We start from the raw sequence: 22,769 nt of genomic DNA on the forward strand, positions 1-22,769 counted from the left end.
TTTACCATGACATCCTGTGAATAAATCAGGCTATTTGCCCCACTGCCCTATGTTGGAGAAGATAGGTTGTTCCCATTCGTAAACTATTACAATCTGTGCAAGTGTTGCACTCGCTGTTTTCATTAAATTCTATAGATCCATGCCAAACTTTCTCTAGAGTAGATAATTTTATTTCAAAATAACTCCTTAAACTAGGAAAATGTACAGTTAAACCTTGGATTTTAAATTATATGTATAAATATATCTGCAATACAAATATAATTTTCTATAGTATGTTTATAGTGGCAATATTTCATCCTCAAAATTATTTTTAGATCAATATTTTATCCTAGAATTTTTCAATATTATGCTGTTCTTCATAGACAAATGTCAATGCCGCATCTACCTTGATTTACTTTTCCATTAATAGTGGGTTTGCACTTGGCTAAAATGCTCTCAAGTTGCAGTCAAGGGCATTGGATTCATGTGTGCCACCCATGCTGGAGATATTGTGTGTGGCCACAAAGCAGAGAGTAAGTAAGGAGCTTTGATGTTTACCAGGCATACCACATAAAACATAATTTCTTGTTCATTATAAGACAATAACCAGAAGACTATGATCTGTGACTGCTTCTCATGAATCCAACTGCTTATATCATAATTAACATAATCACCTTTCTTTTTCCAGAACTTGTATATATATATATATATATATATATATATATATATATAAAACCTCCTAATAGATAATATTATCAAATATAGAACCACTGATAAAGACCACAGTACATATTTCTAAGGAGTAACTCCTATCTATGGAATGCTAAAAGGAGCATTCTGAGGAAAAAGAGAAATATTTTAGTAATTGAGCTGTACACAGAACTTTTAGAGTTAAAAATGTACAGGCTTACATAAGTTTTCTCCTATTGAGTAATCTGAACTAAAGTCCCTGCCATTGTATCACCATTATATTTTTTCCATAACCTGTCACCTCTATCACAATAGACCCATTTGCTGAATTTATTTTGATTTATAACAAAATAAATAAAATTGTGTCAATCTGATTCAGACACCTATTCTGCAGGTTGCATAACTGAATTAATTAGTTGTCTTCTTGCCTCAAACAAAAGAGGACATACTCATCCTTTGAACAATAACAGCTATTCCACAATGACACTGGTAGTATTACAGTGGGAGGGTACCTGTTCATAGAAAAAAAATGCAGTTTATTTCTGGTAGAGAGAATTCCAATAATTGGACCATCTGCCAACAGCAAAACAACATTAACCTCACCACAACATGGAACTGTCAACATTCAAGGACAAAATCAGCACTCCAGACCCCTCCCTCCTATAGTTTCCCCTACTCTGTTTTAAGCAGCATGTTCTCTAATATTTATAATGAAAGCATTTACAGACATCACCTGATTTTATAATTTGGAAGGGAAAACAATGGTAACTGATACCTAGCTTAATCTATGTGTGCAGTCCTTTACAAAAATCATCCCTGTAATGACTGGGACAAACACAGTCCTCTATTCTTGATATGTGAAAGTTGTGTGAACCCTGTTGCCAGTATATTTTCAGTTACACAAGAAATTTCCCAATTTGCCACCATATAAAATAGTGTAAGCAGATTGAGGCTTGAATGTAATGAGTCGGAATGTAAATTATCTTGAAAATTTGATAAAATATTTTATTAAATTTTAATTAGACACAAATCAAGATGAAATTAAGGGTTCACTTAGATAATGGAAGAAGGCTGATACCAATCTTTAAGTCAGCATGACAGGGAAATGAACACTGAATTCAGAGTCATGAAACCCAAGTTCTTATCCCAGCATGTTACCTACACTCTGTGTCACCTTAGTCACTTCCCTTCTCTTGACAGTTTCCTCACTGATACAATGAGCGGTGGAGCAAGCTTATCTTAAAGTTCCCCTCCAGAGCTAGTATCTCAGATTATATGATCTGAGTCTGGGGCGTCCTGTGGCAGAGGCTGAGGATTCTTGGGCAAATGTCCTGGTACACATCCTGACATCGCTATGGGTGTTTTCTACTCAGAGGGATGCAGGTCTGAATAGGATGAGTTCAGAATGCCATGTGGGTAGAGGGGGTCAGGTTAGAGAACAGCACAAGTGACTACATTCCTGCTGGGAATAATCATGAATCTCAATTTAGATCAGCCTCCCAGGGGAATATTAGGAAGCCTGAAAATACCTCCTGGGAAATACATCTGGTCTCCCATGGGATCCCCCAGACCAGAACTTAAAGTCACTGTAGACGAGTCTGAATCCTTTAACCATTTTGTTCTACCTGCACACCTAGGACAGAGTCAGATGTTTCTAGAGATGGGGATGTCTGCTGGATATTCAGACCAAGAAAGAAAGTTCAGGTGAAAATAAAAAACTTAGTTCACGCTTGCAATTACATTAAATTAATTAATCCCCAAATAACTTTACTTTAAAAATTACAATTCCAAATCCAAAGCATAGTTGCTTCTAACACGGGAAGAATCATTACTGAAGAACTTCTAAGGTTACATTGTTTTCTATTGTGTGTAGTCAGTAAAATCATCATCATCATCATCTCAACTTGCTTTAAATATATTTTATATATCTTAATCCCAGAAATACAGAAATAAGAAAATAGAGATAATAGAAAATAAGAAAATAGATTCCTAGATACCAAGTGTAATAACCAATTAAATAAGTATCCCAATTATAGTAACGATACAAAAGATACTTTGTAAATACCAATAATTAATATATACATATCTTAAAATACATTCTAAAAAACGTTACTAAGACTTATTTCTTAAGTGTCAAATAAATGGAGAGACTTTAAAACTTTCCATAAAATAATCTGAATATTGCAAAGATTACATTCTCCTCCAAGTTATTTTATAAGATTAATACAATCTTCATCAGAATTCCAAGTGGATTTTTTGGATGTGAACCACAAGAGCAGGGACTGTCTTAGTTTATGCAACAATCTCAACATCATGCACAACACCTAGCACAGAATATCCACTCAGCAGATACTTGTTGAATCAATGGATAAAATGATACTAAATTTCATTTGGAAAAAAAAAATGAGAGATTAATCAAAAACATTTGAGGAATAAGAATAATGTGTGAGAAGGTATACATTACTGGATATTAAATTATATTATACAGCTATAATAGTATGTGGCATGACAAAGAAATAGACTGACTTATCTGGAATGTTCAAGAACAGGTCCAAGTACATGTAGCAATTTTATATATAATAAAATATGGCATTTTAATTCAGTGGAGGAAGTGCAATAAGCAATGGAGAAACTGGATATTCATTTTTTTAAAATTAGATTTCTATCTCATACATACATCCAAATAAGTTCAAATGGATTCAATAGTTACATGTAAAAGATGAAATAATAAAAACATACATATGTGTTTACACAATATTTGGGTAGAAAGGACTTTTTAAAATGTCAAATGCCAGAAACAGAAAAAAAAACAAAAAAACTATGGATACTGGCAACAAATTTTTAAAAACTGAAACTTCTGATTGTCAAGAAAATAAAAAATTAACAAAACTCACTAGAAACAAATGACAGTCACCTCATACTGCTCAGAATGGCCATCATCAAAAAATCTACAAACAATAAATGCTGGAGAGGGTGTGGAGAAAAGGGAACCTTCTTGCACTGTTGGTGGGAATGTAAATTGATACAGCCACTATGGAGAACAGTACAGAGGTTCCTTAAAAAACTAAAAATAGAACTACTATATGACCCAGCAATCCCACTACTGGGCATATACCCTGAGAAAACCGTAATTCAAAAAGAGTCATGGGGCTTCCCTGGTGGCGCAGTGGTTGAGAGTCCGCCTGCCGATGCAGGGGACTCGGGTTCGTGCCCCGGTCCGGGAAGATCCCACATGCTGCGGAGCGGCTAGGCCCGTGAGCCATGGCCGCTGAGCCTGTGCGTCCGGAGCCTGTGCTCCGTGACGGGAGAGGCCACAACAGTGAGAGGCCCGCGTACCGCAAAAAAAAAAAAAAAAAAAAAAAAAAAAGAGCCATGTACCACAATGTTCATTGCAGTTCTATTTACAATAGCCAGGGCTTGGAACCAACCTAAGTGTCCATCAACAGATGAATGGATAAAGAAGATGTGGCACATATATACAATGGAATATTACTCAGCCATAAAAAGAAACGAAATTGAGTTATTTGTAGTGAGGTGGATGAACCTAGAGTCTGTCATATGGAGTGAAGTTAAGTCAGAAAGAGAAAAACAAATACCATATGCTAACACATATATATGGAATCTAAAAAAAAAATGGTTCTTATGAACTTAGGTGCAGGACAGGAATAAAGATGCAGACGTAGAGAATGGACTTGAGGACACGGGGAGGGGGAAGTGTTAGCTGGGACGACGTGAGAGAGTGGCAGGGACATATATACACTGCCAGATGTAAAATAGATAGCTAGTGGGAAGTAGCTGTATGGCACAGGGAGATCAGTTCAGTGTTTTGTGACCACCTAGAGGAGTGGGAGAGGGAGGGTGGGAGGGAGACGCAAGAGGGAGGGGATATGGGGATATATATGTATACATATACCTGATTCACTTTGTTATACAGCAGAAACTAACACACCATTGTAAAGCAATTATACCCCAATAAAGATGTTAAAAAAAATTTTTTTTAATTTGAAAAAAAAAAGAAACAAATGACAGGCTGAGGAAAATAGTCTCTCATAGATCAATAAGAAAGAGCAAACACACCAAAATAAAAATAGACAAAGAATATGAAAAGGCAATTTGCACCCCACAAGAAATATGCATAATACATAAAAACAGTTTCAACTCACTAGGAACCAAAAGTAATGCAAATACAAATGATAATATACTGTTTTTCACATAGCAATTTGGAAACATTTTTTAAATGATAGTAAGTATTGTTAATGAGGGCTGAATTTCATACTTCAGTATCAGGAAAGTAAATTAATACATCTTTTCTGGAAGGCAACTGGAAAATCTACTAAAATTTAGCTTTTAAAGAGATGTGCATTGAAGAATTATTTATGACAGTAAAATATTGGAGGCTATCTAAATATTCAACAATGAGGAACTAATAAACTATGGTACAGCCACATGAGTCATTAAACACTAAAATGATTAGGAAGAGAAATATCTAATGATATGACAAGGCATTCACAAAACATTAAGGGGAGAAGTAGATTTATAACACATATGTAAAGTAATGATCCACCTCCCTTCATTAAGTATATATTCTCACGGGAAAAAAATGGAAAGATAAACATCAAATTTATCAATCATTATCTGATTATTTTCATAATTATAAAAGAATATACTTATGACAACAAATAAATGATAAAAAGAAAACATGCATATAAAAAAATAGAACAGAGTAAACACACATGCAGGCATACACCCAGAATTTATCATAAAATACAAAGACTACTGGCTTATCTACCAAAGTAAAGGCTTAAGATTCTGCCTTTGACAGGGTAAACAAGAGTGTCAAATTTTTGTTTACCTTGATACACTAGAGTCTTCTGGAAATTTTTGGCTTTATACAATTGGCTAAATGAAAAAATTTTCCATATTCAGCATAGAAAATGAAACCTATCCAATGCTCCAACTGTACGTAGTTTTTACAAAAATGTATGTATACCATACCACAGGGGTCTCCAACCCCCAGAACTAGGCCACACAGCAGGAGGTGAATGGCAGGCGAGTGAGCAAAACTTCATCTGTATTTACAGCTGCTCCCCATCACTCGCATTACCTCTGGAGCTCCGTCTCCTGTCAGATTATCGGCGGTATTAGATTCTCATCAGAGCAAGAACCCTACTGTGAACTACGCATGCGAGGCATCTAGGTTGCACACTCCTCATGGGAATCTAATGCCTGATGATCTGAGGTGGAGCTGATGTGGTGATGCTAGCACTGGGCAGCGGCTGCAAATACAGATTATCATTAGCAGAGAGGTTTGACTGCACAGAGACCATAATAAATCAATGGCTTACAGACTCATATCAAAACCCTATCAGTGAGTGGCAAGTGACAATTAAGCTGCATCTTACGGAGTAGACTGGACATAAGCAACACACGGGTGTCACTGTCTCCCACTGCCCCCAGATGGGACCATCTAGTAAGCTCAGGTCTCCCACTGATCCTGCATTATGGTGAGTTGTATAATTATTTCATTATATATTACAATGTAATAATAATAGAAATAAAATGCACAATAAATGTAATGCACTTGAATAATCCTGAAACCTTCCCCCCTCCCCCCAGTCCGTGGAAAAATTGTCTTCCACGAAACTGGTCCCTGGTCCCAAAAAGGTTGGGGACTGCTGCCATACCGAGAACAGGATCTCAAAAATATTGTTATAGTATCTGTCTACCCTGAATTGTGTTTTTAGATTCAGTGCCTAATTTAAAAGGTTTTGCTTTTGGTATTTTCCTTTGCGTGTTCACTGACTTATTAACTATTACCAGCAATGTCTTCACTAGAAATCTAAGCTCTATTCTTCATGTTGTGTAAGAAAACGATCCTAGACTTGCTGATACAGCAGCAAAAGTAGGTTTAATCCAGAAAATGCAATAATGGAAGACACGTTAAAATAATTTTAATTTCTGAAGTAATGCTTAGAATCTAGGTATCATTTTTAAACATTAGCAAAATATTTTCCTGTGCCCTATAAAAATGAAATTGGTACTTTAAGACTTGCTTATAGCATATATAGAGAAACAAGTAAATGCAAATAATAGGAGTATTTGTGAAGGTAGGTAGAGATTGTATTTAATGATACAGTAACAGGTAACATTTATAAAGCACTTGCTATGTACTAGGATCTGTTCTACATGCTTAACTTGTTTAATTCTCACAATAATTCTATGAAATATGTGCTATTATTGTCTCCATCTTACAATCAAAGAAACTGAGACAAAAAGAATTTAAATAACTTTCCCAGTATCAGACAGCTAGCAAGTGGTAAAACTAGGATCTGAACCAGATAGTTTGACTCCAGAGCCCCCCATCTTATTCATAACCTTAAATAGAAAAGACAGTGTTATAATATGACCTGGCAGTTGATCAATTCAAGCATTGTGACTAGTTCAGTATCAACCTACCAAATAAAGTTACAATTTAATATCGCTGTAATTTAAGATAAAGCCATTTCTGTAGGCCCCGTATCATAGACACATAATTTAAAAGGTAGAAGGGATCATAGAAACTATACACTTTCACCACATCACACTCATTAGTCACCATAGGATACTGGTTAACTACAAGAAGTAAAGAGGCACCATGTTCACACCAAGAATGAGGAAACTGGGCCCCCTCATATCTAGTTTAAGTTGAAAGTACAAGATCACAGACAATTCCTAACTTACAAATCGATTTTGTTCTAAAATTTCACACGTGAGAACAGACGCATTTTGCCCTAGATACAAAATCCTACCAGACATGGTGTTGGATTCCTAGGTTCGCCTTCAAAAGCACATACAATGGTAAATGCTCTTGGAGCACCTCTGGGTTCAATAGTACTGTAAAAGCCTAACCAACCTGCATAACAATGATTTTACAGAAAGAGATGGATCATCTCCTCCATGCAGTCTTGGAAGAGAAACATAGTCCCTCCTAGCTATACCTTTGCCCTCTCCATGCACACAGTCATCTATCTACTTCTCTCCAGCAGAGTCTTGAGAGAGAGTGCCGGAGGAAGATACAGAAAGTTAACAGTTAACGTTGGGACACTGCAGTAAACCCTCAGCCACATTTAATCTCAGTGGGATTCTTGTCACTTCTATTCAGGGGCTCTTTGACCATGATTAGTCCACCTACTTCTCTTTTCACAATAACTGTAACTTCTAACTAGGCTTTCTCTTCTTTCATGACCCTGTAAATCCTTGCTACTCAAAGCATGGTGCTAGGGCAAACAGGATCTTCACCAGGGAGCTTTTAGAAATGCAGAATCTCAGGTTCCACCCAAAATCTGCATTTTAGCCAGATGGGAGGGGGAAGTGGTTGATATGCATATAAAAGTTTGAGAAACACTGTCCTTCTGTCATTAAAGGACTTAATATTTATTTTTTTGTCTAAAATTTTTTTGATATTATCATTTTTAAAAAATCAAACTAAAAAATTCCACGTGTACCACCCCCTAATACCCTCACCTTAGATTCTAGCGAAAGTCAGATGCATTCAGTGATAACGTTCCTGCTTGTCTACCTCAGTCAGAATCACCCGGGGAACTTTAGCCCCGAGCTCATCCCAGACCAATTAAGTCACATTATCTGGGGTTGGGCTGCTGGTTACTCTAAAGTAAAAATTCTCTGTTTCAAAGAAATCTAAACCCCATGATTTTCCAAACCTGGACACAGGAACTGGGTAGTACACTGTGGGGAGCACAGGAAGTACAGCGTGTGTGTTATGGATGGGGGTTCTAGTAGAGGGTAGAAATATTCAGGATGTAGGGTGAGTGTAGGCAGTGTAGCATTCAAGTCCCTGCTGGGGTTAGAGAAGCAGCTAGATATGGGGGGATGTGAGAGGAAGCTGAGAAAAGAGGTCTTCATGACAGGCATCTAGAAAATTTGCTGGAGGTAGGTGACCTTAGGTGAAAGGGACAAAAGTAAGTCAAAGTGCCTAAGCCAGAGACTACCTGTGTGCAGAATTCCCCAAAACACTCTCTTAGTTAGCAGTATGCTTAAATTCAACACCTACCCAATGTGTCTGTCAAAACATAAGGGACAAAGATCTTTTGCAAGAGAGACTGTGGGACTTGAAAACTCTAACAGCCTAAGTCCTAAGACTTCTTTATGACTTTAAACTTCTTGGAGTTTAAGAAATTTAAATAATAAAAGTAGTTTGACTCAAGTTGCACTGACATTTATCTCAATTTGATGATGGAAATATGCCCAGAGCTGCCTAGGAGTCAAGAATATATTTGAGTGAATGCTTGTAAATTTCTTATCATAATAAAAGTATTGTGATAACCATATTCTCTCAGTAATCTGCCTACAGGACTCCCTTCCCTTGGCTTCCCTCTGACTGTCCTTAATTGACTTGCACACACAATTCTTCAAAGGCCAGTTTTTCCTTTATGCTGGGAGTCTTAAATGTTAAAGGCAATGTTATATCTGGCTGCTGAGTCAAATGGAGAAAAAACAAGTACACAGTTAATCATGAGAGGCCATAGCTAATACGATTTAAAATTACATCAGTACTGCAGAGACACAAACTCTTTCATGATGGCATTTCCTTTTTCTCTTAACCTTTCAAAGTCAACAGCTTCTTTTTTTTTTTTTTTTTTGGCCACACCAGCATGGCATGTGGGATCTTAGTTCCCTGACCAGGGATCAAACCTGTGCCCACTGCAGTGGAAGCTCGGAGTTTTAACCACTGGACTGCCAGGAAAGTCCCAACAGCATATCTTATAGTACTTTTTCTATCAGTCCTGAAACCAATCAAATATTCTTTATACCACAATGATCCTGGTTTAGAGGGATTAAGAACACACAGGATATCTTGAAATATGTCCACCTTTTACCAAGAGTAGTGTTATAGCAACTTCAAGAATCCCTGCTCATTTAATGGAAATTAAAACATTACCAAGATGACACACACAGAAGAAAGAAGAACTCCCCAGAAAAAATACAATAAATACTAAGGCATTGGTATAAGTTGTTTAAAAGAATAGAGGTCTTATTATAACAGTGAAATTTTCTCCCCTTCTTTTCTTCCTGTAACAGACAGAAAGGATGAGGTAGAGAGATCAGATGCTCTGAAAAGCTTACACTCATCTTAATGACCACCATATAAGTTCTTAAAGACTTAGCCCCAGTTTTCAACGTTTTTACCACTTAAAACTGCACAGTGAGGCCGTGAAGCCTTTACTCTGTGACAAGGGTGAGAAACCCACAGCCTCACCACACCTGTGCCATTGCCAATGTTAATTTCCTCTCCATGCCTTCTCACCATACACATTTCAGCTGCTTTCCCCATCGGTTCTTTTCCTCACCCATTTTCTGCTGGTTATCAGTAGAAGTTGAGCTGATGGAAATCAACTTTGCCCTTTAAACATGCTGTCAGTTCCAGACCAGTGGCCCTGGGCTCAGCTTAGATCAGGACCACCACTCAGTCCCCTCAATCCCACCCCTGGGTAATTAATACACCAAGAAAGGCTTTAAGATTCCTTTTGCTGGGATATTTTTAAGCTTGAGAAGTTTAAGAATAAGTTAGTCGTTCTCCACACCCACTCCATTCTTCTACCCTTAATTTTTTCTATATGTTTGACTCTTAGCACTGCTGGCTCTTGGGTGGATTCCACACAGTTCCTTCCCAAGTATAAGTGGGAAGAGTCCAGTTGGTTCTCCTGTCCTGCCACCTGCTCTGAACTTTCTTCAGATTTGCCCCTGAGGTGACCCTGGGAGAATCTTCAACATTCAAGCTTTTAACCTATATCTCCTGAGCAGATGGCAAAGAAGCTCAGCAGACCCAAGACTGATTACTACAGTCACCATTCTATTGAGTACCCACATACAATCATTACAAATATAGTTACATAGCAATTATAATCTGATCTAATACAAGGGTCATAGGTTTTGGAACCAAAGAGACCTGGCTATCACTCAAATTTACCACATGCGTAACGTTGGAAAAGTTACTTATTTTCCTGCATCTCAATTTCCTTTTCTATATATTTGAGATACTAATGTCTGCTCCATGGAGTTGCTAGGAGAATGACCTAAAATAATCTGTATAAAAGGGCTTAATGCTGAACCTGGAACAGATTAGGTACTCAATAAATATTAAACTATATTTTGTTTATTTTTTGATCTGTGTATACCAGACCAAAAATAAATTTTATAAATATGTTCATGTATCATCTAAATTTTCATGTTTAGGTGACTGCTTTGGTTCACATGAAACTTCTCTGCTGGTGGAATCTAGAGGAATAAATTATCTCACAAGTCAGGCTGAGCATAAAAGGGACTTAAGAATTCAGCCTCTCTCCCAGCTTCTACTCAGTTGTGCTTATGTTAACCAATGGAAGCAGCATGTGATGGAGAACATGAAGAGAAAATTTTGAGTTTCTATACAATCTTAGTTATGACATAACAATTATTTGAAATATCATTCACTTCAATCCAAGGATGACCTATTAAGAATGTTGCATTCTCGGGACTTCCCTGGTGGCGCAGTGGTTAAGAATCCGCCTGCCAGTGCAGGGGACACAGGTTCGATCCCTGGACCGGGAAGATCCCACATGCCGGGGAGCAACTAAGCCCATGCACCACAACTACTGAGCCTGTGCTCTACAGCTCGCGAGCCGCAAGTACTGAAGCCCGCATGTCTAGAGCCCGTGCTCTGCAACAAGAGAAGCCACCGCAATGAGAAGCCCACACATCGCAACGAAGAGTAGCTCCCTCTCACGGCAACTAAAGAAAGCCCACGTGCAGCAACGAACACCCAACACAGCCAGATAAATAAATAAATAAAATGGGTGACATAGATTAGTGGCTATATTAGTACAATACTAGAAAAATAACTCAGTGCTGAACATATATTTTTTAAAAAAAGAATGTTGTATTCTTATATGCTATGGGCAGAGTAAACTGTACTTCTATACACTGATACAAATGCAGAGAGTATACTCATTAAGGCAAACAACAAAACATTTTAAAAAATTAAGTCAAATGGAGGCAGAGCTATGGATAAAATTTTTCCCCCAAACTGGGACTTCCCTGGTTGATGCAGTGGTTAAGAATCCGCCTGCAAATGCAGGGGACACGGGTTCGATCCCTGGTCTAGGAAGATCCCACATGCCATGGAGCAACTAAGTACATGTGCCACAACTACTGACACCCACGCGCCTAGAGCCCGTGCTCCGCAACAAGAGAAGCCACCGTAATGAGAGGCCCGCGCACCGCAACGAAGAGTAGTCCCCGTTCGCCGCAGCTAGAGAAAGCCCGTGTACAGCAACGAAGACCCAATGCAGCCAAAAATTAAATAAAATAAAATAAATAAATAAAAATTTAAAAAAATTGTTTCCCAAAGCTCTAGGTGCTCTCATTAAGAAAAATCACCTGAAAGATATCTTAAAAGATAGTTAATTCTTCAGCTACCTTATTCATATTTACAGATAAAATATTTTCACCCCCAAACTGCTGCAGGTTTCTACAGAGATAGATAGATAGATAAATAGACCGATAGATAGACAGACAGATAGATGGACATCAATAGATAATTTCAAAAGCCAGAGCATTTCTCCCAGGAGGTAATCAAGAGCATTACAAAACACTGGGGACCTAAATGTGGTCATCTTTGTCAAAATAAATGTGTAAATGTATTTATTTGCTGTGTATTAAGTACAAGTTCTTAAAGCAATGCAACTTGCATGGCATCTCTTCGGGAGACACTATGGCAACCCTCACTCCCAAAGGCATGAAGACCAGTATAATTACAACACAAATCCATTCAACTGGTACCTAACCTCCCAAAGCAAATATTGTGCACAGCCTTTACTTGAAGACTAAGTAAGTTTTCAACTTGCCATCAGTTTTACAGGTTACAGTCAAGGATTCCGAATAATGGTCTGGTGAGGTAAAAATAATGGATCAGAGTCATATTTGACAACAGCTGGGGAACATCCCAGACTGCACTTAAACACCATAAAGCCTGGGATCTTCACGCATTGAGCTCTCTTCACAATGAGGAAGACATAGGAGACTAAGAAAACATACTGCAGGAGTACCTCACTGCCATATTTTTAATTTTTGCTATTTTTTCTTGAAACAATTCATCATGCAGATATGATTTCAAAATATTACAAACACTCATATATGTAATTGCTGAATTTTACCTAATTCTCCTCCTGACATTGTCTCCTGACTTTCTCCTGTTGAATACAGGAAAATAAAATCATCAGCAATCTCATATACCAGTAATATAATGTGATTTGGGATCATAACAGAAAATAACTTTTTAAAAGAAATTTATTTTACTGAACCCATTTGAAATTATAAATGGCCACCTGTGTTCCAGGACATCCTAGTTCCAATGCATTTTTTACTTGTCTCCACTAGAGTTTTAGTGGTTTCAGAGTTAGCCTTTTACCTGTGTATCAGATTACCCTAATCCTTCTATAATCATAAAATTGAATATAGGGACTTCCCTGGTGATGCAGTGGTTAAGAATCCGCCTGCCAATGCAGGGGACACGGGTTTGAGCCTTGGTCCAGGAAGATCCCACATGCCACGGAGCAACTAAGCCCATGCGTCACAACTACTGAGCCTGCGCTCCAGAGCCCATGAGCCACTACTACTGAGCCCACGTGCCACAGCTACTGAAGCCTATGCACCTAGAGCCCACGCACTGCAACAAAGAGTGGCCCCTGTTCGCCGCAACTAGAGAAAGCCCACGTGCAGCAATGAAGACCCAACAAAGCCATAAATAAATAAATAAATAAAAATGAATATAATTATTTTACCCATAATGAACTTACAGATGAGATCCTTACCCCTAAATATAATATGATTCCATAGAACATAAATCTCCAGAAAAAGCATCGCCGAAGGGCATTAATGAGTTTGGGATTTTTCTTTGAGGCCAGTTCTCTATCCCATTCTCTGCAAAAGAATACAAAGTGGGATCAGTAAGTTGCATGTGCAAGTATCTGAGTTCTCTATTTCCCTTAACATAGTTTTATTCACACAAGTACATTCAAGGAAATTAACCCAAGTGACTAAAGAGACAAAACCTTGTGGGGACCTTCCAACACCAACGCTCAGGCAGATGTTTCGCAGAATTCAGTGCTCCGCCATATATCAATTTTCAAGGAGTTGACTTCATGAAAAGGCCACACTATATGTGTTAAAGAAAGGTTCTGGGCTTCTAAGAAGCAATGAATGCAAGAGGTGGACAAATAAAATATGACTCTTATGAATACACATTGCTGTGCTTAGAACAAGGTGAAAAATAAATACTTAATTTTTTTCCTTTCACCGCTTGATCTTTACCTGTTTAGAATTGTAGTGGATTTTACAAAATCTAACTGTCAAACCAAAAACAAGATTAAAAGTCAGGTGGATTTTTCTGTGATTTAACATTAGAAAAACTTGTTGTTTTTAAACGTAGGGGTATGAAACAAGTATCATCAACTTTGATTTTCAAATACTAAAGTCATTCTTTACAATAAACATCTTTGGAAAATTAGAACAGAATCATATTCTATATTTTCTGGCAGGAATAGAAATTAAATAAGTCTGAAAAATGGTTGGTGTCAAATAAATGTCTTTGTTTTCTTTTAAATACTATACATTCATCAGCCGATTATATTTACATTTTTGCCACTACTTTCTGTTCATAAAAACCCTCTTTCTCTTCCCAAGTGGATAAAATATATCCCTAAATGTTACCCTCATCTTCATTTTTAAACTGTACAGAGATGAAAAGTTTCACAGGAAAGAACTATATAAAGACTTTATATTTTATCAACAGTTATTCTCATTACTATCCATCTACCATTATTAGAGGTGGTTCTAAGTTACTCCAAAGGAAGACCACACAGCTGAGATTTGAGGGCAGGTTTGGCAGTCATGGGCATTGTGCATGGACACTGGCTCCCCTGAGAAGCTTACTCTCTCTCATGCCTAATTACGCTATGCCACCCATCTACCTGCTCACACTCTTCCCACTCTTCCACTCACACACAAGACTTGCCTCCCATCCATGTCATTTGGTGATTCACAACGGGGTAAGAAGCTAAATGTGGAGACAGATTCTGCCTCTCTTTCAAAGGAAGAATGAGTCAGATGAGAAAGCCAGGAAGAGAGGTGGTACATAAACCAAAGAAATGGTTTCAAGTTGGGAAGAATTGGTCAACCCTGAAGTCATGGTAGGAAGATGTCATTATATTTGACATTAAGAGACCTCTGGTGACCCTAGTCAAGGTCATTTTAGGAATATGGTAGACCCAGAAACCATATTTCAGGGAGCTGAGATGTAAAGGAAAAGAGAAGTAGAGAGACCAGGAGAGCACAGAGATATTACCTGTGGGGGGGAAAAAATGAATGAGGTGGCGATCTGAGAGGAAGGCAAAGCTGGGGGATGTTTCAGTGGATGGGACTTGAACTACTGGACCCTGAGGGAAGGAATCAGCAATGAGAGTACATGGGGTAGTTCCCACAATACCACAACAGACCCAGTAAGCATTCCAAACACCAAGAGTTGAATCATAGTGGAAGAAATTTTATACTTATCAAGTTTGTAGCTTAGCTACAATCATGGAATGGATGTGCGATCTGCATACAGGAGTAATGCACAGGGTTCAAATCCACGGCCACAAACTAAGCCTGATGGGCCAAGGTACCTCAACCACATGGTAACCACCTAGGGCCTTCGTCACATATCATCTTTGAAATCTGTGGTCAGGGTCACTTTCCAAGGGTGCAGAGATACAAAGCACTATAAGTGATATTTCACTCCTTCAAAATACTTCAGTAAATTCTAAATAACAATTTTTACAAAAAAGAAATAACAGAGTGAAGAAGAGATACCCCAAAAAGACAAAAATAATAAAGATAAAGTTTATGGACTTATGCCGGCACAGTGTTGGATTGAAACAAAATAGGTACATTTTAAACATTGAATTGATATGGAGACACAATGAAAACTGAGGAGAAAAAACTGTTAGGCCAGATAATCCTACAAATTCAGGTTATGTCCTCTATTTGGCCATAAGTAAAAATAAATCTGGAGTATGCAGGTTTTGATTAATCTAGTCATACTCTGATTAATCTTCCCCTCAGCATCCATTTAGAACTTAGATATTCATTAACTACTATATTATTTTGAACTTGCTGATATACCTACAATATACTATGTTTATATATTTTATCTCTGCAGAAGTGTTACAGGTTTTTACATAATGCTAGCCATTTCACATTCAATCATCATTCATTCATTCAACAAATATTTACTGAGCACCTACTACAGTCAGCCCTTCATGTCTGCGGGTTCCTCATCCTCAGATTCAACCAACTGGGGATGGAAAATACTCACCAAAATAAATTCCAGAAAGTTCCAAACAGGAAAACTTGGATTTGTCATGTGCCAGCAACAATTTACATAGCATTTACATTTTATTACGTATCATAAGTAATCTAGAGATGATTTAAAATATACAAAAGGATATGTGTAGGTTATATGCATTTTGTATAAGGGACTTGAGCATCCATAGATTTTTATATCCAGGGGGAATCTAGCAAGGGACAACTGTATATACCAGACCCTATTCTAGACCCTATTCCAGGCACATCATAAACTGAACAAATCAAACAAAAACAAAACAAAAAAATATATCCCTGCCCTCATGGCACGTACACACACTAAGTACTCGACATTAGGAGCTGGACCTTGAACTTGGAAATGTGAAGCTGCTACTCCCACTAGCCTAATTCTTTGAATAAAATCAAGAAAAAGTAAGGCTGAATATCTTGTCTTGAAATTTCAAAAGAAATTCAATGAATTTCATGAAAATAAGGTAAACAAATTGCAAATCTACTCAACTATTTTATTTTGGTGCAGTAAAAAGTAGCTACTTCTTTTTCTTTTTCCTGTCAACTCCCTCTCCCCTTTCCCCTTCATCTGGTATCAGACCCTGTACTGCTGGCACAAGACCCAGTCTAGCTCATTCATAGATTGTTGTTGGTCCAAGGAGTGAGCTTGTGACTCAAAACTTTCTGGGATTTTTCACATTTGGCCACAGAGAAAGGACTCTTTCCTCTGTGGTCTATAAAAATGTGAGCAAAGAGTTCTGAGGACCCACTCCATGGAGGAAGCTGGTCTGAGAGAATAAAACCAGTCCCTGGTTCCACTGAGTCCCTAAGGCCAATTCTCTACCTAGGCCTTCACACAGGTTGACTACATGAACCAATGAATTCCCTCTTAAATAAATTCTCTGGCAACCAAAAGGATTATAACCAGTACTCTTAGAAAGGGAGACTTCTTTACAATGGGAAACACTGTTCCTGGGGAGGCCAGGAGTATAGACCTGGGTTTGAACCACAGCTCAATCAATTATTAGCTGGAAAATTACATCATCTCTCTGAGCCTCAGTTTGCTCTTCTGTAAGAAAGAGATAATGATGCTTTCCTTCCAGAGTGGCTGAGAGGAGATATTACACCTGGCATTCAAAATATACTCAAAAATATGAAATTTTTACATTTCTTTGACATCCAACAGCCTTTACCCTAAGATTTCCAAGTATGTACATTTGTATTCACACATTAAGATTTTGGAGGCAAATGTACACAACTTGCTTCATAAAGATGTGATTCCAGTCTTCACAGAATCCACGTAATAGTCTTCAAAGACAGGTAGCTTCTCAGAATTCAAATATGAGTTTTTCCAAAAAAGGTCCTATCTCAGGAAAATGGTTTTTCTTCTTTCATCCTTTCATTGTTTAATTCTTAACTAATCAAGACTTCATCAAGAAAATAGGATGTTCCTATTATAAGTATGCCATTTTAAGAATTAAACCCTCTAATGTCAGTTCTCTAGTCTCTAAATAATATTAATTTCTCTCTTCAATAAACAATGTGTATGAACATACCTTTCCAATTTTTCAGATAGATTGTCAGCAGAATCAGAAGAAGAGATATGGTATATGTCTGACAATTCCAGGCGCTTTCTGTACCCTTTCCTCAAAATTGGTCTGGTCCAGCTAAAATAAAGAGAGGAGAGACAGATATAAATGTTAACTTGATTTGATCTCCAATGTAGACTTGGAATCGGATACAGTTTCAAATTTTATAGCATGTGGAAAATGGTGGTAGTGCATAAATACGAGAATAAAATAAGTCAACTTATATAAGTGCCAGGGAGTCATATCTTACAGAACACAACTATATAAAACATCATCACCTCTGAACTGATGTGACTATAGCTTTGTCTAAAAGGATGGGGGATGACGGTAGAATCATCATCTTTCCCAGAGGAAAAAAAACAAACTGCTAAACATTCTATACTAAAAGTATTCTTCAAGAAAAAAAAAGAAGAAAATTCCCCAAAATAACCAGATACTAGGAGTTTATAGTTTGCTGAAGTCCACTCTCTACCACTTCAAATACAAAATGATCTGTGAATAAGAAGACAGACCCTCAAACAACACCCTTATATAATTTTGTTAACCATAGCTCACAGTACTCAGCAATGAGCTATTTGTTGAATGAACTGACTGTAGCTGGAGTATCAATTTGTTGACTTAATCATCACCGCTGAATGAGGGTGGGGATCATAATTTTATGTTTTGTCTCCTCACCCCATAGCAGTTACGCACATCTGCCCTCTAGGCATCTAATAAATAACAATTTATGATGGAAGCTAGGGAAGCTGGCATAGTAAATACTTATGCAGGATACTCCAGTTATTTTCAAATACATTGTTTCTAACTACTGTGAATAAGGAAAAATAATCATCACAGAGATAAGAAAATCTAAAAAGAAGTCAAAGACAAGGGAAAACAAAGAGGAAGGAGAGAGGGGCAGGAGAATTGTAAAACAAAGAAATCACGTACAAAGAGAAACTTCTAAATGAAATTTGAGCAAATGAGACCTTTCTCATGTGAAATTTCATATATTTATTTTTTAACATCTTTATTGGAGTATAATTGCTTTACAATTGTGTGTTAGTTTCTGCTTTATAACAAAGTGAATCAGCTGTACATATACATATATCCCCACATCTCCTCCCTCTTGCGTCTCCCTCCCACCCTCCCTATCCCACCCCTCTAGGTGGTCACAAAGCACCGAGCTGATCTCCCTGTGCTATGTGTCATATATTTATTAAAGAAAGGAATTGAACTTGGAATCAGTGATTCCCAACATATGCTTTTACCCTTACCATCTTTCTTTTCTTCAGAGAGTCCTAAAATTTGGTGTCATTGAGACGCTGGTAATACATCAACATTCATGTTACCCACCAAAAATCAACAGGGAGTGTTTTAGCAATATCTGAGAAGCAAAATAAACTTATACTAGGAAAATTATTCTAGCAAAGCCATTCAGAATAAAAAGAGGAAATGCTATGCCAAATGCAAACATTTTGACATTGTTTCAGGGCAAAACTTTGCAGAAGGTTCTCATGTCCACCTTCACCACTCCCACCCAGAGTCCAGATTCTTGTTTACACTTCCCTTGTCTCCACCTTCTTCAGTCAGCCACTGCCCTGTGTTCCTGATGTCTCTACAACTTGTCCTTCCTTAAAATTTACCTGAATTAAGACCCAGCTCAAGGACTTTGCTGGTGGTCCAGCAGTTAAAACTCCACCCTCCCAATGCAGAGGGCCCAGGTTCGATCTCTGGTCAGGGAACTAGACCCCACATGCCGCAACTAAAGACCCTGCATGCTGCAATTAAAGATCCAGCGTGCCACAACTAAGACCCGGCACAGTCAAATAAATAAATAAATATTAAAAAAAAAAAAGACCCTGCTCAAAGGCTCAGTAGTTTCACCAACCATTTCTGACCAAGATATCAACGAGTGACAATGGTTTAATTTGTCAGTTTCTTCCATTAACTTGCAATATTTGCATCTTAACAAGAGCCTTCAAACTTCAGCAAAGGGTGATAATTGTTTTATCTTTATTGCCCAGTGTGATCCATGGGCAATTTCTCCTGGAGAGCAAGAATGAAAATAGTTAAGGACAGTCTGAACACAGCAGTTAAAGAAGTGCTGTGATCATGCAGCATCTGCATTGGGCATCGTCTGTGAGACTGCTGGCACACCTGCCTGGCACTCACAATCTAGTAGCCAACATAAGCACTTTGGAAGCACATTTGCCAATACAGGGGGCAGTAAGGGTGTGAAAAATCTGGGACAGCAATTTAGGATATAAACTCCATTCTGTTGGTTATAAGCCTTTGTAAACTTAAGAAGTGAAAAGGTGAAGCAAGTGTTTACTACTAATAAAAAAATTATGTGTATATAGCACTTTCACAAACACTAGCATATTGTGATTTTCACTGGAAAGTCTTGATAGGTAGGTAGAACAAGAAGAGATCATTGCCCTACTATAATGATAAAGAAATGGAGGCTCAAAGATGTTAAATTTGTCCGTTACTAAATGCCACAAACTAGATTTTTACCACATTCTTCTGATGTTATTTCTTCCTTTACCGTGTTCAGCTCTTGTGTTTAGGAAAATTAAACTTGGTGGGTTATTCTAGACATAGTGCTGGAACGTGAGTCTGGAAGCAGGGAGACCAGAAGCTAGCAGACTGCAGGCAGTAGTGTGGTGTCGTGTACTGACAAATCTTTAACCATGCCTTCTCCAGGAAAACAAAAAACAAAAAGTGACTTATGGTATTTGCCAATTTCTGTGGTGTAAATACTCCCACCATGACCAGTTTCAAGTCACCAAATGTGAAGTCACTGAACACAGAGTTGGGAAGAGAAACACAGCTGCATATTATAAGATAGTGTGATTACCATTCAGATACAATCAACATAACCTCAATACATAGGTAATAATTATGTAGTGATAACTTTTCAATTATTACCTTTGTTTTAATATAATTTATTTAATTGTAAGTGTAAATCAATTATTTTTTAATACTAGTTGTACTTAACAACCAGCTCACAAAGTTCCTGAAAATTTAACAATCAGCTCAGCCAGAAAGGGTCAACAGCAATAGATCACTGACTGCCAGATGGTTGACAGACTCAGAACAAGGGTAATAGCATTGAGAATGGAAAGGAAGGGGCCTATGGAAAATTTAGAAGAGAAAAATATACTGCATGTATTAATAAACCTTTCATTTTCAGTATGTTTGAAATTGTTAAAATATGAAACTAAATTTATAAATAAAGAGAAGTTCACTATCTGTAAATATTACAATACCAAAGACATTTTCAGGAAATTTAAAAACAAATCTTTTCTTCTTTTAAAAAGTAAATAAACAGGGGCTTCCTTGGTGGCGCAGTGGTTGAGAGTCCGCCTGCCGATGCAGGGGACTGGGGTTCGTGCCCCGGTCCGGGAAGATCCCACATGCTGCGGAGCGGCTGGGCCCGTGGGCCATGGCCGCTGAGCCTCCGCATCCGGAGTCTGTGCTCCGCAACGGGAGAGGCCACAACAGTGAGAGGCCCGCACAAGAAAAAAAAAAAACTAAATAAACATACATCTTTTGGTCCATATCTAAGACCTGATCACCGTTTCCATTAATGAGTTTCTAGATCATTTTTAAAATACTTTAAGTAACACCTACATTTATAAAAAGCTTCCTGCGTTATCCATGCCCATATTAATGTTATACCAAGGCATCTAGTTTTGATTATCAAGAGTTCCACAGCCCAGCATCATCAAATCAAACATATTCAGTAGTATTACAAGTTAGTCATTTGTAATTATTAATATAATTTAGTATTTCTGACAGATTCACTACAGTAAACCTATATTTGTAATCTGAAATAGAAACAACTTAAGGTAAATTATGAGAACTAAAATCAATTAACCTTAGGCTGCCTGGCAATCACCAGAGTTATCTGAAAGAATTTATTTCGTGAGATTAAACCTAAAAGAAAATTGAATGAAATTTCTGCCCCATCAAGGAGGTCTCCATGACTACCTCAAGCCAGTCACAGAAATACAAAAAAAAAACCCCAAAAAACAAAAAACTCCCCAGGTATCTACACTTAGACATTCACTGAAATATTAGTTACTGTAAAACTCCAGCCACCGCTTTTTTTGAATGAGCTTGAGTATGTTAAACATACTTGGATAGAATTTAGAAATGCCAACTCAGAATTTCTACTTCAGCATTTCTTCCATTAAATATTAATGAGTACCCAGGTATTTCATTAGCAAGGCAGATACACCTGGAATAACCAAAAGCAATAAACACTATTCTTCCTCCTTATCCTCAAATTTGCTCCCACCCACCCTTCCTCTCACCTCTAACTGATCTTACCCTTCTCCTTCATTCATAACCTGTCACTGTATATTGAAAATGGCCTTATAAATTGATCTACTTAGAAACTGTGACAGTTTCCAAAGTTCTCGTTATTTCTAACAGAAACTAGCTAATCATTAATTACAAGGTAGCAGACAGAGATCCTTAAGATATATAGTTCTTTATAACCTAAAGTTTGGGGACTTCCCTGGTAGCGCAGTGGTTAAGAATCCACCCACCAATGCAGGGGACACGGGTTCGAGCCCTGGTCCGCGAAGATCCCACATGCCGTGGAGCAACTAAGCCCGTCTGCCACAACTACTGAGCCCGCGAGCCACGACTACTGAAGCCCGCGTGCCTAGAGCCCATGCTCTGCAACAAGAGAAGCCACCGCTCACAGCAACAAGAGAAAGCCCGCATGCAGCAATGAAGACCCAATGCAGCAAAAAATAATAATAACAATAAATAAATAAATTTATTATATATATATATGTATCCTAAAGTTTTCAACGAACTTAAAAAAAGTCTGGTACCCAGACACACTGTGCACTTAACGATAAGAGTCTTCAGGTTTTATTAAGGAAAAATGCTATCACTTGATTTTTTTAAATATATACACACACATATACACCATGAAACTGTATTTAGTTTCTTTTCTTAGGACAAAATTTCCGATATCTACATAAATTTAGAGTGACTTGTAATTCCTTATGATGAAAAGAATTTTCCAATTATAGACACTATTAAAGCTTTGATTTTCATGAAACCTATCCCCGTAAAACCACATAATTAAAGCTTATAATCATTTTTCCATTTGACATT

The 22,769-nt window shown here is 37.6% G+C and overlaps 1 protein-coding gene across 1 annotated transcript in view; it reads right to left on the bottom strand.

Moving 5' to 3' along the window:
- CFTR (CF transmembrane conductance regulator) overlaps window positions 1-22,769 on the bottom strand; it is a 197,576-nt gene that overhangs the window by 145,957 nt on the left and 28,850 nt on the right. Inside the window, exons 5-6 of the mRNA XM_060304940.1 lie at window positions 17,613-17,783; window positions 13,518-13,626 (exon numbers count right to left, since the gene is read on the bottom strand). Of these exons, the coding sequence (XP_060160923.1) occupies window positions 13,518-13,626; window positions 17,613-17,783 (280 nt within the window). The remainder of the gene's footprint in view (window positions 1-13,517; window positions 13,627-17,612; window positions 17,784-22,769) is intronic.

Source organism: Globicephala melas, chromosome 9 (genome assembly GCF_963455315.2).
Source record: "Globicephala melas chromosome 9, mGloMel1.2, whole genome shotgun sequence".
NCBI lineage: Eukaryota > Metazoa > Chordata > Mammalia > Artiodactyla > Delphinidae > Globicephala > Globicephala melas.